The sequence below is a fragment of the Podarcis cretensis genome, assembly GCF_951804945.1.
Source record: "Podarcis cretensis genome assembly, chromosome: 3".
Lineage (NCBI taxonomy): Eukaryota > Metazoa > Chordata > Lepidosauria > Squamata > Lacertidae > Podarcis > Podarcis cretensis.
Window position 1 is genome coordinate 61,450,483 of NC_137172.1, and position 13,488 is coordinate 61,463,970.

Genomic DNA, 13,488 nt, shown 5'->3' on the forward strand with positions numbered 1-13,488 from the left:
CATTCTAGTCCCCCACCTCTGCGCGGTCCGTCTAGATCCCGATCCCCCCCGAAACATCGGCTCCGTACTCTCCGTTCCGGGGCTGTAGTGTCGGCGGCGGCCCTGCTCGCCTCTATAGAGAGATGGAAGCGGAGAAGGGGCGAGCGGTGGCCGCAGGGGAAAGGGAGGCCTGGATGGACCTCGCTGTAAATATGGTGAGTGAGTGAGGGTGGGGAGCGGAGGGGATGCATAAAAGGACGGTCGCGTGAGTCTTGTGCCTGGGATGCTCGTCGAAGCAAAAACGAGTCTCATGGCGCGTTAAACGCCTAGGCAGTTTTGTTGTCATCTAAGGGTGTAGGATGGGACGCAGGTGGCGCTGTGGGTTAAAGCCTCAGCGCCTAGGGCTTGCCGATCGAAAGGTCGGCGGTTCGAATCCCTGCAGCGGGGTGCGCTCCCGCTGCTCGGTCCCAGCGCCTGCCAACCTAGCAGTTCGAAAGCACCTCTGGGTGCAAGTAGATAAATAGGGACCGCTTACCAGCGGGAAGGTAAACGGCGTTTCCGTGTGCGGCTCTGGCTCTGGCTCTGGCTCTGGCCAGAGCAGCGATGTCACGCTGGCCACGTGACCCGGAAGTGTCTCCGGACAGTGCTGGCCCCTGGCCTCTTAAGTGAGATGGGCGCACAACCCCAGAGTCTGTCAAGACTGGCCCGTACGGGCAGGGGTACCTTTACCTTTAAGGGTGTAGGAGCTGGATTAGGCCAAAGGCCCACCAAGGACACTCAGTACAGCATCCAGTCTTCACAATACCCCTAGGCCTAGGGGAAGCCCGTAAACCCCTTGTCAGTGCTGATTCTCTCAGACATGTATGGATAAAGGAAGCGTGTCTTTCCTTTAGTACCCTTGGGTGCAGCTCACAAGCTCCAAAGGTTTGAATTCATTTACACTAGCTAGGTATTACCTTACCACCTCCCCCCCCCTTCCTATCTTGGCCTTCAACATCCTCCCTGCATCGTCTATTATGTTATCACCAGGATGGACCTTCATTCCATTTGGGTTAAGACAGAGGCAAAGTACTGTAGTTTGTTGAGCAGTTCCGACTTCTCTTGTGTCATCCAACAGCATTTCTCCCATCTCCATGCAGATGACCTACTACTTGCTTGTTCTTCCTATTGTTTCAAACATAGCCAAAGAAGCATTTGTTTGTTTGTTTGTTTGTTTGTTTGTAACTTCTCTAACAAGCCTGAGCTCATTCTGAGGATAGATGTAGATAAGGGGTAAAGGTAAAGGGACCGCTGACCATTAGGTCCAGTCGTGGCCGACTCTGGGATTGTGGCGCTCATCTCGCAATATTGGCCGAGGGAGCCGGCGTACAGCTTCCGGGTCATGTAGCCAGCATGACTAAGCCGCTTCTGGCAAACCAGAGCAGCACACGGAAATGCAATTTACCTTCCTGCCAGATTTATCTACTTGCATTTTGACGTGCTATCAAACTGCTAGGTTGGCAGGAAGATAAGGGAAGAGAAGAAGAGAACTATATTTTGCTAGATAAGGGGTAGCAAAATATAGTTCTCTTCTTCTCCTCCCTCTCCTGCATTTTGGCATCATTTAACATCTAGCATGATGAAAAGTTCAGGACAACTTGAAAGCATGCACTCAAATTTGTGATATTATTGCAGTTGGCCAGATATTGCCCTAATGTGGGTTTTTGAATTTTTATTGTGTTCTAACATGGCTGCCTTTGGTTATTATATGAAAAGTGGGGAACAGATTAATTTCCACCCTTACTCTTGAGAGTAATCCTTGGGTAAGAATATATTGGAATTGGCTGCTTTCTTAATGCTGGCTTGTGGGGTGGGAGGATTTGGAACGCAATGTACTTTGCCTTGGTGTATATAATCGTGATAAAGCTGCTCTTGTTTATTCATTTTGTGTCTGATAGGCTAAAGAAGCACTAGAAAGTGGTGAAGTACCTGTTGGTTGCCTCATGGTCTACAATAATGAGATCATAGGAAAGGGAAAGAATGAAGTTAATGAAACTAAAAATGTAAGTTATTTAACTGAATTAAGCTAATGTAAATCACTGCACTGCATATGCGGGTAAAAACTCCTTAAGTTGGTATGATTGTAATCATTTTTGCAGTCCAAAAACATGCATCTTGTGTAACTTCTGAGTGGCATATGTACACTGCTGTCTCTGGAATATTTGCATGTTTGTGCTCCTTCTTTCTGGAAATTAGGTGTGTAAAGCACTGTGTTTTCAGTAGTTCTCTGCAACTCTTGAACATCTTCCAATAGGAGAAATATCACCTGGAACCCTTCCTACTGTAATTCAGAAGGGCCATGACAACATTCCTTTTCTACAAGGCATTTGGCATAGCACTGATTTCTGAATGCTGGTGAGAATTCATTTTCATTACTTTTGGTCCTTTGATTTGTTGTTTCAGCTTCTGTGTTTTTATCGTAACTGTATCCGGCCTTTCTGCATATTAATGCAACTGCATTTTAATTAAAACTTTTTTTTAAAAAAATAGTATAATTCTTAAAAGCAGCAGCTTTTCGCTGAAATATTTTCAGGACACAGCTAAAGCTGATACAGTGGTGTTTATTTATTTTTTTAAAAAACATTTTAACTTTGTTAACAATCTCAAAGATTTTCTGATCAAAAGTTGATGTGTTTTTCATCTTATTTTTATAAATGTTTGCCAAGAAAAGTTGCAGTTTACTGTCAGTATTCCATTCACAAAATGCATGCATGTTTTTGTTGTAGCTGTGTGGGGTTTTTTAAGCTCTGGTATCTGTGCCCGAGTACAAAATGTGAGAAGTGATCCTGAGCTGGATTGTATGTTGAACAGCATAATAGACTTGTTTTAATCTGCAGCTGGGGGAGTTCACTGTTCAGATAGTGCAGCCAATACTTCTCTGAGCTGACCCTTCTGAATTGTCTGGCAGGAGATGGAGCAAATATTACCAGCATGTTTTTCCCTCTGGCAGCTTCCTTGCCTGCTCTTGTTTTCCCTCCTTCATGCTTCTGTTTCTGTTTGAACGTGCATTGTTTGTTCTTTTTGGCTGTAACAGTTATCTGGCACACTAAACCTCACTTGCAAGCATAACCTGCCCACCCACCTGGTTTGTCCTTGAAGATGTTTCATCGATAACCTCTAGCATCCAGTTTGGTCATTTGAGTATGCATATATTACATAGCACAGCAAACCTAACAGAGCTCTCTGAGTTGCTCACAATCAAGGGCAAAATTCAAAGCATCAAGGTAACAGTGTAACAATATTACAGTGGTACCTCGGGTTACATATGCTTCAGGTTACATACGCTAACCCAGAAATATTACCTCAGGTTAAGAACTTTGCTTCAGGATTAGAACAGAAATCGTGCTCCGGCGGTGCAGCGGCAGCAGGAGGCCCCATTAGCTAAAGTGGTGCTTCAGGTTAAGAACAGTTTCAGGTTAAGAACGGACCTCCAGAATGAATTAAGTACTTAACCCAAGGTACCACTGTATCTTGGATGGCAGGGAGACTCATGAAAGTACACTTCCTTGGATGATCTAACTGCATTGTTATGATGGCAAGATCACCACATAGCATGCATATTAGGATGCAGTATTTCAAATAAACTGTGCCCAAGATATGTAGGACTAATATGATCAAACAGTTACATGTGTGGGGGAGAGTTCCTATGTCTGTCCACCGCCTGAGAAATAAGATATTTTGTGTAGAGATGATTGTGCACTGCGCCGAATAGGTGCTTAACTTGTCCTATACCCACAAATATGCTCTCACACATAATTGTTCCAAAAAGAGTTAATTTATAGAAAAATAACAAGATCATTCTAATAAGAAGTAACTAGTGTGGTACAGCATGAAATCACGGTGCATTTAAACCAGTATCCTAACACATTAACACTCCTAGTCTGACAGTCTGTCCTTTGTTTTATAGGACTAGCATGATGATAAGAATAGTTTCAAATGCGTATATATCTTAAGTTCCACCTTAGTTCCTGCAGTAGTGAAGTAGTTGCCCATTCCCACCATTGGAGGCTATCAGTGTAGCTGGAGGGGCTAAAGAATAAGATGTGTGTGGCAAATTCATTCACAAGAATGGGTTCCATCTGAGTCCTCACAAGGTGGAGATTGGGAGGGGAAAAGCTATGCTGTGATAGCAAATCTCCCCTCCAAAATGTGGATCATGACTGGATTCATAAAAGGGAAGTACAAGAACTGAGAGGGCTATTAGGTGTGTAGGGATGCTGTGAACTGGCCTGAAATCTTCGGATGGTCAGTAAACAAATTTTCATCATCATCATCATCATCATCATCATGATAGTGTCAGCTCTGGGACAAAGAAGGTGGCTGAACATTTCCTGGAGTGCTTGACACTGTTCATGGTGTCTGCTGGTCCTGATCTTTCAGAAGCCTGGCTAAAATATAAATTCATTTGCAAAACTGTCTTATAACATTGGTTTACAGACAAATGCAGAAGATACTAATAATTCTGTTTGGTATGTATTTGTTATCAGTTATTTATTTTTCGATCTTGACTTTGATCTGAAATCATTTGTGGAATAAGTTATTGCAAGGGAAACAGTCTACCTGAAGGGATTTAAAACAATGTTCATAAAACTTTAACAAATTAAGTCAGAACAGTAATTAATCTACCCAATGATTAATTTGCTTCCTGTCTTTGATCGCTATCTTAACAGCAACAGAGTGGTAAAGAAGTGGAATTCAATGAAATATATAGGCTTCATTTATCATAAGCCAAGCAGCCTTAAATAGCTTAAAACATCTCTTATCAAAATATGTGTTCTGTTTTGTCGCTAAATGGTGTATTAAAGCATTTGGGCTAGTGCACCAACTGCAGTTCCTATCCATGCTCTTGTTAATATCCTATTCAGGCAAGTATAATGTTTTGTACATGGGGTTGTGTTTGAGGAATGGACATAACAGTAAGTTCATTATGCAGTGGCTAGACTGCTAAGTGAGAACTGACATCCAGATCATAACTTGCCAGCCTTGAAATAACTGCTCTATTTCTTTGGGCTGGTTTTAGTCTCTAAAGGCTGAGATGACTTTGAATCTTGGGTGCCTTCTCCTACGTGAATCTGTTCAAGTATGACGATGATCCTCAGAGCCTGTTCTCTGGTCCCACTGCCATTGGAGGTGAAGCCAGATCAACGGTTGTAGCCTCCGAGCACTGAAGTGTTTTCCCCATAGACATCGAGTCTGCTCTTTTTATCTTCCCAAATCTTTTAATTCTTGATTTTTGAATCCTGTTTCATCACGGTGTGTGTCTTCTTGTTGTTCCTATTTTAAATGAATTTTTATGTAAGCCTTGCCAGCTTATGATCAGGGTAAAGAATATCAAAATGTAAATAAATGAATGAAATGGAGGTATTTGGTCTGCCTGTGAACAATACTGACATTCTATTGAGCCTAGGAGCATTTTCAAATGCTCCTAATTGAAAGTGACTGTAGATGGAATATGTGAACACGCCTAAAGCTGTTGAAAGAGGGAGGGTGTCTTCTGTGGTATCCTTTGAGCTCTTATGACTAGTAGGTCTCATCGCCTCCCTCATATTTATTCATAGACTGAGTTAGATACAAAATAAGGATGTTGATATCTTGACAAGTAAGGAAAGCATTTTGCCTGTAGCTTAGCATTTTCCCCCAACTGGCCACTTTCTGTCTGACCTCTCTGTCCTTGCATAAATGGAAATCTGGGTAAAAACTGGGATGTTTTCAATAATGGAAAAGCTTATTAACATAACATTTGTTAACCAAGGATAAAGAGAAACAGATATATTGTGCATTTTCCCTTTATAGCAGATTTTGATAAGGAAGAACCTTTCAATAAAGTGCCAACAACATACTCTGCTTTTCTATTTTACAAGAGGAAATTTACCGCTTTGAAATGAAATTTCTGCAGTTATTATGACCATCTTTTATATGGTTTTAGTGGTTAAGCTTTGGCAGCACTGAAGATCCTACCCTATTGCCTTCCTACTAAAAATAGCAGGAATCCATCCATTCAGATTGATACATTACTATTTGGTGTAAATACTGATGTTATTTCCCTGTATCCCCACAGGCTACTCGCCATGCAGAAATGGTAGCAATTGATCAGGTCATGGACTGGTGTCGTCAGAACAAGAAGGAACCCAAGGAAGTATTTGCGAACACAGTGCTATATGTCACTGTAGAGCCCTGTATAATGTGTGCAGCTGCTCTGCGAATGATGAGTATCCTTTGGAGAATTATCCATTTGTATGTTAATTTCATCTCACATATCAGTTGCTAACAAGGTAACAGAGGGCAGCTCTATGTTGACATGAGGCCTGTGTCATTGGGATTAAGGAGATTTGTTTGTGCAGACATGATGGGCGTAAGGAGAGCTGTGCTGGACAAGTTCAAAGATGTAACTGGTCCAGCATCTGTTTCCTACTGTACTGAACCAGATCCAAGGAAAGCCAACAAGCAGAGTGCATTGCTATGTCCCTCTGTTTTTCCCCAGGTTCTGCACCTAAGGAGAAGAAGTTTAATTTAGCAAGTATTTGTGTGGGTGAGTCTAAGCAAGGACTGGGTGCCGGGTGTAGCCAATGCCACAATGAAGCAGGGTGAGGCAGCTTGCATCAGGTGGCAATCTTTGGGGTTATCACGACTTAGTTTATAATTATTACCTTCCCTGGGTGGTGCTTGTGCCTCAGGGGCCAAAGTGTATTGCGCCACCTCTGCTCTGGGTTAGGATAGGGTTGCTGTATTTCAATAAGTAAAATTCCTGACACCCGCAAAGTTGTTGAGCAAGCATAACCTGCCCACCCAGCTGGTTTGCTCTTGAGGACCCCAAAATTGTTTTGCTATTTTGGAAACAAATCCACATTGTTGAGCTTTTTTGGGGGGAAACCTCCCCCCCCCATAGTGACTTTAAGCTTTTGGAGCTGTTTCCACTGCTCCCCCCCCCATCACATTGCCATACATCTGGGTTTCCCCTGACATTTTGGCAATTCCCCCAACACAGTTTTTACACCCGAAAACCAGGACATGTCAGGAATTTTCCCGCCATATGGCAAGCCTAGGTTAGGAAATTTGGAAAGGATACAATAGTGGTAGTTATTGCTCTCAGATTGTGGGCAGAGGGGAACAGTGAATTAGCAGCAAAGGAGTTGAATTGAGTGGGGGAAGTTTTGCCCAGAGATATGACCAGGCAGTAGTGTGTCTGTGGAAAAGAGGAGTTTATAGCATATGTGAGAAAGGAGGGAGGCATGGGTTTGAGACCAGCACAACTATATAGCCTATTAAATGAGGGTAATTCTATTCTATACTCCTTCTTTTCTTAACTTACATATATAAATCCCACTGGTTGTATATGGCTGCCAAAATGAACGATTCGGAGGCTGTGGTTCGGTTTTGAACATCTCTTCTGCCAGCTTAACGGACACAGGGGAACCATTCCAGGTGAAATACTTGTCATGGATGTGTGTGTTTTTAAAAAATAACAAAAAAAATTGAAAGTGTGTAGACAGTAGTGGCCAAACTTGGCCCTCCATCTGTTTATGGACTACAACTTCCATCATCACTAGCTAACAGGAGCAGTGGTCAGGGATGATGGGAATTGTAGTCCCGAAACAGCTGGAGGGCCAAGTTTGGCCACCACTGGTGTAGAAGAACCAAGTGCATGTTGATGGTACAACCTTATCCAGAGAGAAATTATTCTAAAGGTGCATTGTTGTCAGTACTTTAATTCTGAAACTACCACTGAAATTAATCCTTAGCACCATTGTGTCAGCATTTCTCCAGTGATAGTTTGGTGCTGAATCAACATTCAGAGAGACTGCAAATAGCTTTAGGATCTAGAGCAGCCACTCTCTTCCCACCCACCCCCACCCCCAAACAGAAATAGCAGGCTGGAGTGTTTTTCCATAATATAGCATCTTCAGGGCTCTTTTATTTTATAGAGATTATAATTCATCCTTGTTTGAGGTGTGAGGGAATGCAAACCATAAATTGTAAAATTAGCTGCAATAAAAATGGATTCAGTGAATGGTTAGGGAACACTTAATTGTACAGCATTGGTGACATAAGTGGATCTGAGTAGTCCATGTATGGAAGACCACAATAAATCTTATGTATCCTCCCTTTAAAAACAAAGAGCAAGTTGTAAACTTAATAAATAATACACTTTATATGGATGAAGTTTTATCAGAATAGTTGGAAACCATTATAGGACCAGAATTGGTTGTAATTTTGTTTAAAAGAGAAAAAAGGGCACTTTATTTACCCTGATATTTAGCATAGTGATGACACTATCTCTACATCATGGCAACTATGTGAGAAGAAATGTCTTGCATTTAAGAAATTTGATTTCCATTCTCAAACAATTGCAATTAATGGCTGCGTATAAATTATTCCACCATGTGCGTGCATACTGTTTAAATTAGGGCATTCATTGAAAGCATCCTGTTTTGTGTATGTGTGTAAGCACTGTCACTTTCACTCACACATGTCAAGAAATAAATGATAACGGAAAGATTTGTGAGTGGAAAAAGTTGCAACATAATTAAATTATTTTGATAGGTCAAGGACATTTTGCTGCTAGGGGAAAAACCATAGCTGTCAACTTTTCCCTTTTCTTGCGAGGAATCCTATTTGGAATAAGGGAATTTCCCTTAAAAAAAGGGAAAAGTTGACAGCAATGGGAAAAACACATCCACAAAGGCAAGTTCCTTGGCACAAACTCATAGATTCCTGTTCAGCAAACCATGGTTGGTTGGAATGGGAAGAGCCTGTGTATGTGCACACTCTCACTTCCCTTCTCTCATATGCCTTCACTCATTACTTTGGAGGCTTGTTAAACCACAGTTGCTTCTAATGTCCCAACCAGGAAACTGTTATTTTAAACTATCCCTACAAACCAGGCTATCACACTATGGTTATTATCTGTAAGCCAGTCAAGATGCATATAAGAATGGTTTGGAAACATGCTATTTACATGTGTAAACTGGATACCTTCAGTGGTAAGCCATTTTTGTTATTGAAAGGTACTGCTTTGCCTTAAAAAAAACCTCCGGTATGAAGTTGTTCAGTGGATTTTCTTTTGCCCCTGGAAGTTGAACACAGTGATATCAGAAGTCACATCTGCTGAAGTTATTTATGCTACTAAAGAGTCAGATAAGCTCTTTGGGATACAAGCTGGTTAATCTGAGAGGCCTTATGAACAAAATATTCCAATCTCTACAGTGCATAGCTGGTTATCGATCTGAAGAAGCTGTTGAAATGCTGAAAACCTTCTACAGACAAGAAAATCCAAATGGTAAGTACCCTCTTGTTCTAATTTACGTTGGCTTTTGCATCTTTGAATATTAATGCTTATGTTTTCTTTTCTTGTGGCAGCACCAAAATCAAAAGTTCGAAGAAAGGAATGCAGTAAATGAGTGGTTGTGATGAATAGTAAAGCAAAGCTGGAAGAATGACAAGTCTTTGAAAAGGCTGGCCAGTATTGACCTTCCCTCAGCTATGGTATTTAGTCCTGAGAGGTGGAGAAAAACATGTCTGTTACTCTGTAAAATGTCCAAAAGTATCACTGATTGAAAGATAATAATCAAACTGTCAAATATGGCTTTTGGTTAAAATGTTTGGCTTTTTATAAGGAACAATAGAAAGGAGTGGTATCCTCCAATAATTAAATAGTTAATATGACACTGTTTTAGCCCTACTAATTTTGAACTGATCAGCTGGAAGACCAGCTATCCCAAAAGTCCTTAGTTTGGCAGGTATGCTGACTTCTTGCCACTGATGCCATGCACACACATGATGATATACCGGCCAGTGCACATATCAAGTTCTGTTTACATTTAAACCACTTAACAACATATACAAATTCAGTGGTCTCAGAGTTCTGCATGCCCCATCAGCCAGAACAGAACCAGCATATCCACTCATGGCGTCAGCAGCTAGAAACCTGTGTGAGCAGTGGCTGTTATGCTGAAAAGTGTCACGAGGACCAGTCTTATTAGCTCTAGGACATATGAAGCGGTCATATTGAGTCAGACCATTGGTCTATCTATGGACTACTTGACTGGAAACAGGGGGATGAAATTGGGACCTTCTCCCCATAAAATATGTTCTCTTCCAATGTGCTACAGCCCTTTCCCTTGTATCCTAGACAGATTTATAGTTGGTATTACTTAAAGTAAGCTGCTTTCCTCATCACCGTAGTGCACGTTTCCAATGTATACATAATTTGGAGGAATTTGAAGGTAAGCTAGCAAATCCCAGACAATGGCTTGTTTATATTGAGCTCAATTAAGACATTCATGATTAAGAAAGCTTGACTATGGTTTGTTCATGATGTCTAAGTTGACAAACCATGGTTTATGACCATGTTTGGTTGTGTGTACTTTTTCAGGTTACGCTGCCACTACAGTTAGCAAACAGACAGTTTCTTTTTCTTATATGCTTGTGATAGAAAACCGCCTTGAAAACGGAAGTCTAGCATACCCAGTATTTTTTGAATGAATATTCTCTTTCATAAGTTTTATAGATTGCTTTATTGGGGGTTTTTTTGTAAAAAAAAAAAAAAAAAAAAGGTCAAAGAGGAATATTGAGAAGTAGATTTCCAGAGGAACTTTTCTTAGTATAAGGTAACTAGGCAGGAAAATGGCAATAAGAAATGCCTAAAGCTTAGAGCTGGCACTTCAGTGCTTATTGGGTTGTTCCTTGACCGTATTCTGATTACAATCCAGAAGAGGGCCTTGCTGTTCTAATAATGAATGGCCCAGCAGTTTGACATGGAGCTCTTATTCCTGCAGAATGTGCATGCTGAGCAACTCAACAGGCTGGGAAGCAGTCAAGCAGTGCCTTATAGATTTGTATATTATGGACAATTCCAATAGTTAGACAAGTCAGAGCCACAGTTGTTGCACTATTTTTATTTCTCTATTAAATAGATAAACAAATTCTGAAAAGGGATGAAGTATGTTCCTGATGGTTAAATAATAAAAATGAATACATCTGCCACTTGCCTCCCATGCTTGGCTTCCATTGACATATAATAATTTCACATTGTGCATGGCAGAAGGGCATTTTGGGGGTGGGGGGGGAGGTAACGTTAAGGTAGCTATATTAGCACCTCATTTCTTAAGCATTAAACTTGGAATTAGGCCTCACTGATTTCAAATACAGCATTTCAATAAGCAAACTGGTTTGGACTTTAAATGGTAAGTTTTCTGCACAAAGAATATGTCCCTTCTATGCCTTGCATAGCACCTTGGACATCATTTGTGTGATGAATATATTTGATTAATAGTTATAGGTAAGGATGATGCAAGGTGCTTTTCACAGTGCAGTCCTATGCATGTCTACCTGGAAGTTGAATGGAATTTACTCTCAGATATGTGTTTTTGGGTTGCAGCCTTAAACATACAGTTTATGCCTCTCCCTTATTAATCTGTCTTCAGTCATAATTTGATGATAAATGCTTTAAGTACATATTAGAGTTTAGTGAGGTTGGCAGGTGAGAGGATCCATTCCTGTTTGATGAAGGGAAGAATGAAAACTTGGGAGACACAAACACTACAAACATTATTTCTATTCATATGAAACAAGCAACTTGTAACACATTTCTCATTTCCTACTAAAAAATCATGTCTGTGTTTTAAAAATATAAAAAATTGTAGACCATCGTCTCCACAGGCTTAGAAGCTGCAATTGGCTGCAGGTTCCCACTGCTTATATATCACACGTACACACAATTGAGAAGATTTTGAAGTTCATTTTTTTAAAGAACAAGAAGAAGAAGCTTATCCTTATTATTCCAATTACCTTTTGTCATCCATACCACACACTAGTTACCTGTGTCTAGCAGCTTTTGAATTCCTACTCAGATGATCTATTTTGAGAAAGTCCGATCCTATTAATGTTTATTTGGAATTCCTGCCTAGTTCAATGGGATTATGGGGGGGGGGGCTGTGCCTCCCTCCAAAGGGGACTATAAATAAACTTAAAATAACTTTACTCCCAAGCATGGATAGCTGGGATCAGGAACATCTGGTCCTCCAGGAGTTGTTGGGACTCCCATTAGCCCCAGGCAGCCCAGCCAATAGCCAGGGGTGGTGGGAGTTGCAGTCTAACAACATCTGAAGGGTCACAGGTTTCCCATCTGTGATGGGCAGGATTGCAGCAGCAGGGTGAAATCTAATGATGTTTGAGTGAGTGTCCCCTTCTTCATCTCCTGTGCCCTCACCAAACCCCGCCCTCTAGAGCAGACTTTGGAGGTACATGGTTGGCTATAGGGGGAAGAAATAAAGGTGAAGGCCTGTTGCAGCAACTGAAATATGTTCTGTTCACAGATGGCCATCACTGGACATCCCTCATTCCTATTGACTTCAGTATGTCTACTCTGAGTAGGAGTAGAAGCCCTTCACACGGTCAGGCAGACAAAAGGCATTTCTTCCATAAAAGGAGCTGTGAAAACACAGGGTGAGCAGGGGCAAGACAAAGACTCAGTACTATATGAAATTTAATCAGTCTTGTTATTAAGATATCACTGTCAGTTTCTGCTGCTTTATAATTGTTATCATATTTATCATGGATGTCTAGAAGCTGATGGTTTGCCTGGGTTGAAACAAGTGCCTTTACCCTTTCACATGTCCAAAACTTTCCATTTTTTTGGGAGGGGGGAGTTAGGAGGAACTGCTTTGTGAAAATAGGGTGAAAACTGTCCCCCCTCCCCCTCCACATTTTTATGAGCTTTCATATCTCTATGCAGGCACAACAAGAAGCATAAATATGAACAACAACTTAAACAAATGAAAGGCTTATTGAACCAATATTGAAAGCTTGTATTGTAGCCTCATCAGTTCTTCCCTTTGTTTTTTTGTTTGTTTGTTTTTAAAATGATCTTTATTGGTTTTACACATTTTACAAATTTCACAATTTTTTACAAATAAAGACACTCGCGGGACTGAAATAGACCTCATAATGTTTATTAAAAATCATTCGTTTTGGATTTAAGAACATTGAACAAATATATTACAACAATATATTTGTTGAAGGATGTACCGGTATATTTAATGAAATTTTGAATAGTATTATTCCATAGTAGTAAGGACACATAAAATGTAAACATGACAAATGCATAAATATAAAGAAAATATAGGGAAACCAGATGGAGGGAGGGAAGTACAAACTTGTTTAGAGTTAAAGTATTAAGATTAAAAGGAATAAGGTATGTATTATGTATTGTGATGGTGAAATTTGTAAAATTAGTTCTTCCCTTTGCATAAAATAAAGTGACACTCTTACAAGGCAGCTGTTTAAAAAAGCAAGTTGCTCCTTATAATTTAAACATTTGAAAGTCTGCAGGGCTCTCTATTCATATCCTGTATATGCAACGTGGCCTTTAATTACCTTGGCAAGTTTTGAGCACTGATAAAAGATTGTATTTTTTTAAAACCTTCCCCCAAAATGGTCCAATGGTTGGCAGGCAATCCATTCCAGGGTTGT

The 13,488-nt window shown here is 40.6% G+C and overlaps 1 protein-coding gene across 1 annotated transcript; it reads left to right on the top strand.

Annotated features, from left to right (window-relative positions):
• The first annotated feature begins 63 nt into the window (after positions 1–63).
• Positions 64–11,758, top strand: ADAT2 (adenosine deaminase tRNA specific 2). The gene is made up of 6 exons (XM_079971401.1): positions 64–194; positions 1,917–2,021; positions 6,077–6,227; positions 7,334–7,440; positions 9,223–9,295; positions 9,376–11,758. The coding sequence occupies exons 1-6, from the start codon at positions 123–125 to the stop codon at positions 9,414–9,416; spliced, it is 549 nt and encodes a 182-aa protein (XP_079827527.1). The 5' UTR covers positions 64–122; the 3' UTR covers positions 9,417–11,758.
• Positions 11,759–13,488: the final 1,730 nt, after the last annotated feature.

Bases quoted from the DNA above. Each gene is read 5' to 3' on its own strand.
- ADAT2 (XM_079971401.1), top strand. From the start codon at position 123: ATGGAAGCGGAGAAGGGGCGAGCGGTGGCCGCAGGGGAAAGGGAGGCC. The intron at 7,441-9,222 runs GTGAAATACTTG...CAATCTCTACAG, and splicing joins ACACAGGGGAACCATTCCAG to TGCATAGCTGGTTATCGATC. The intron at 9,296-9,375 runs GTAAGTACCCTC...TTCTTGTGGCAG, and splicing joins CAGACAAGAAAATCCAAATG to CACCAAAATCAAAAGTTCGA.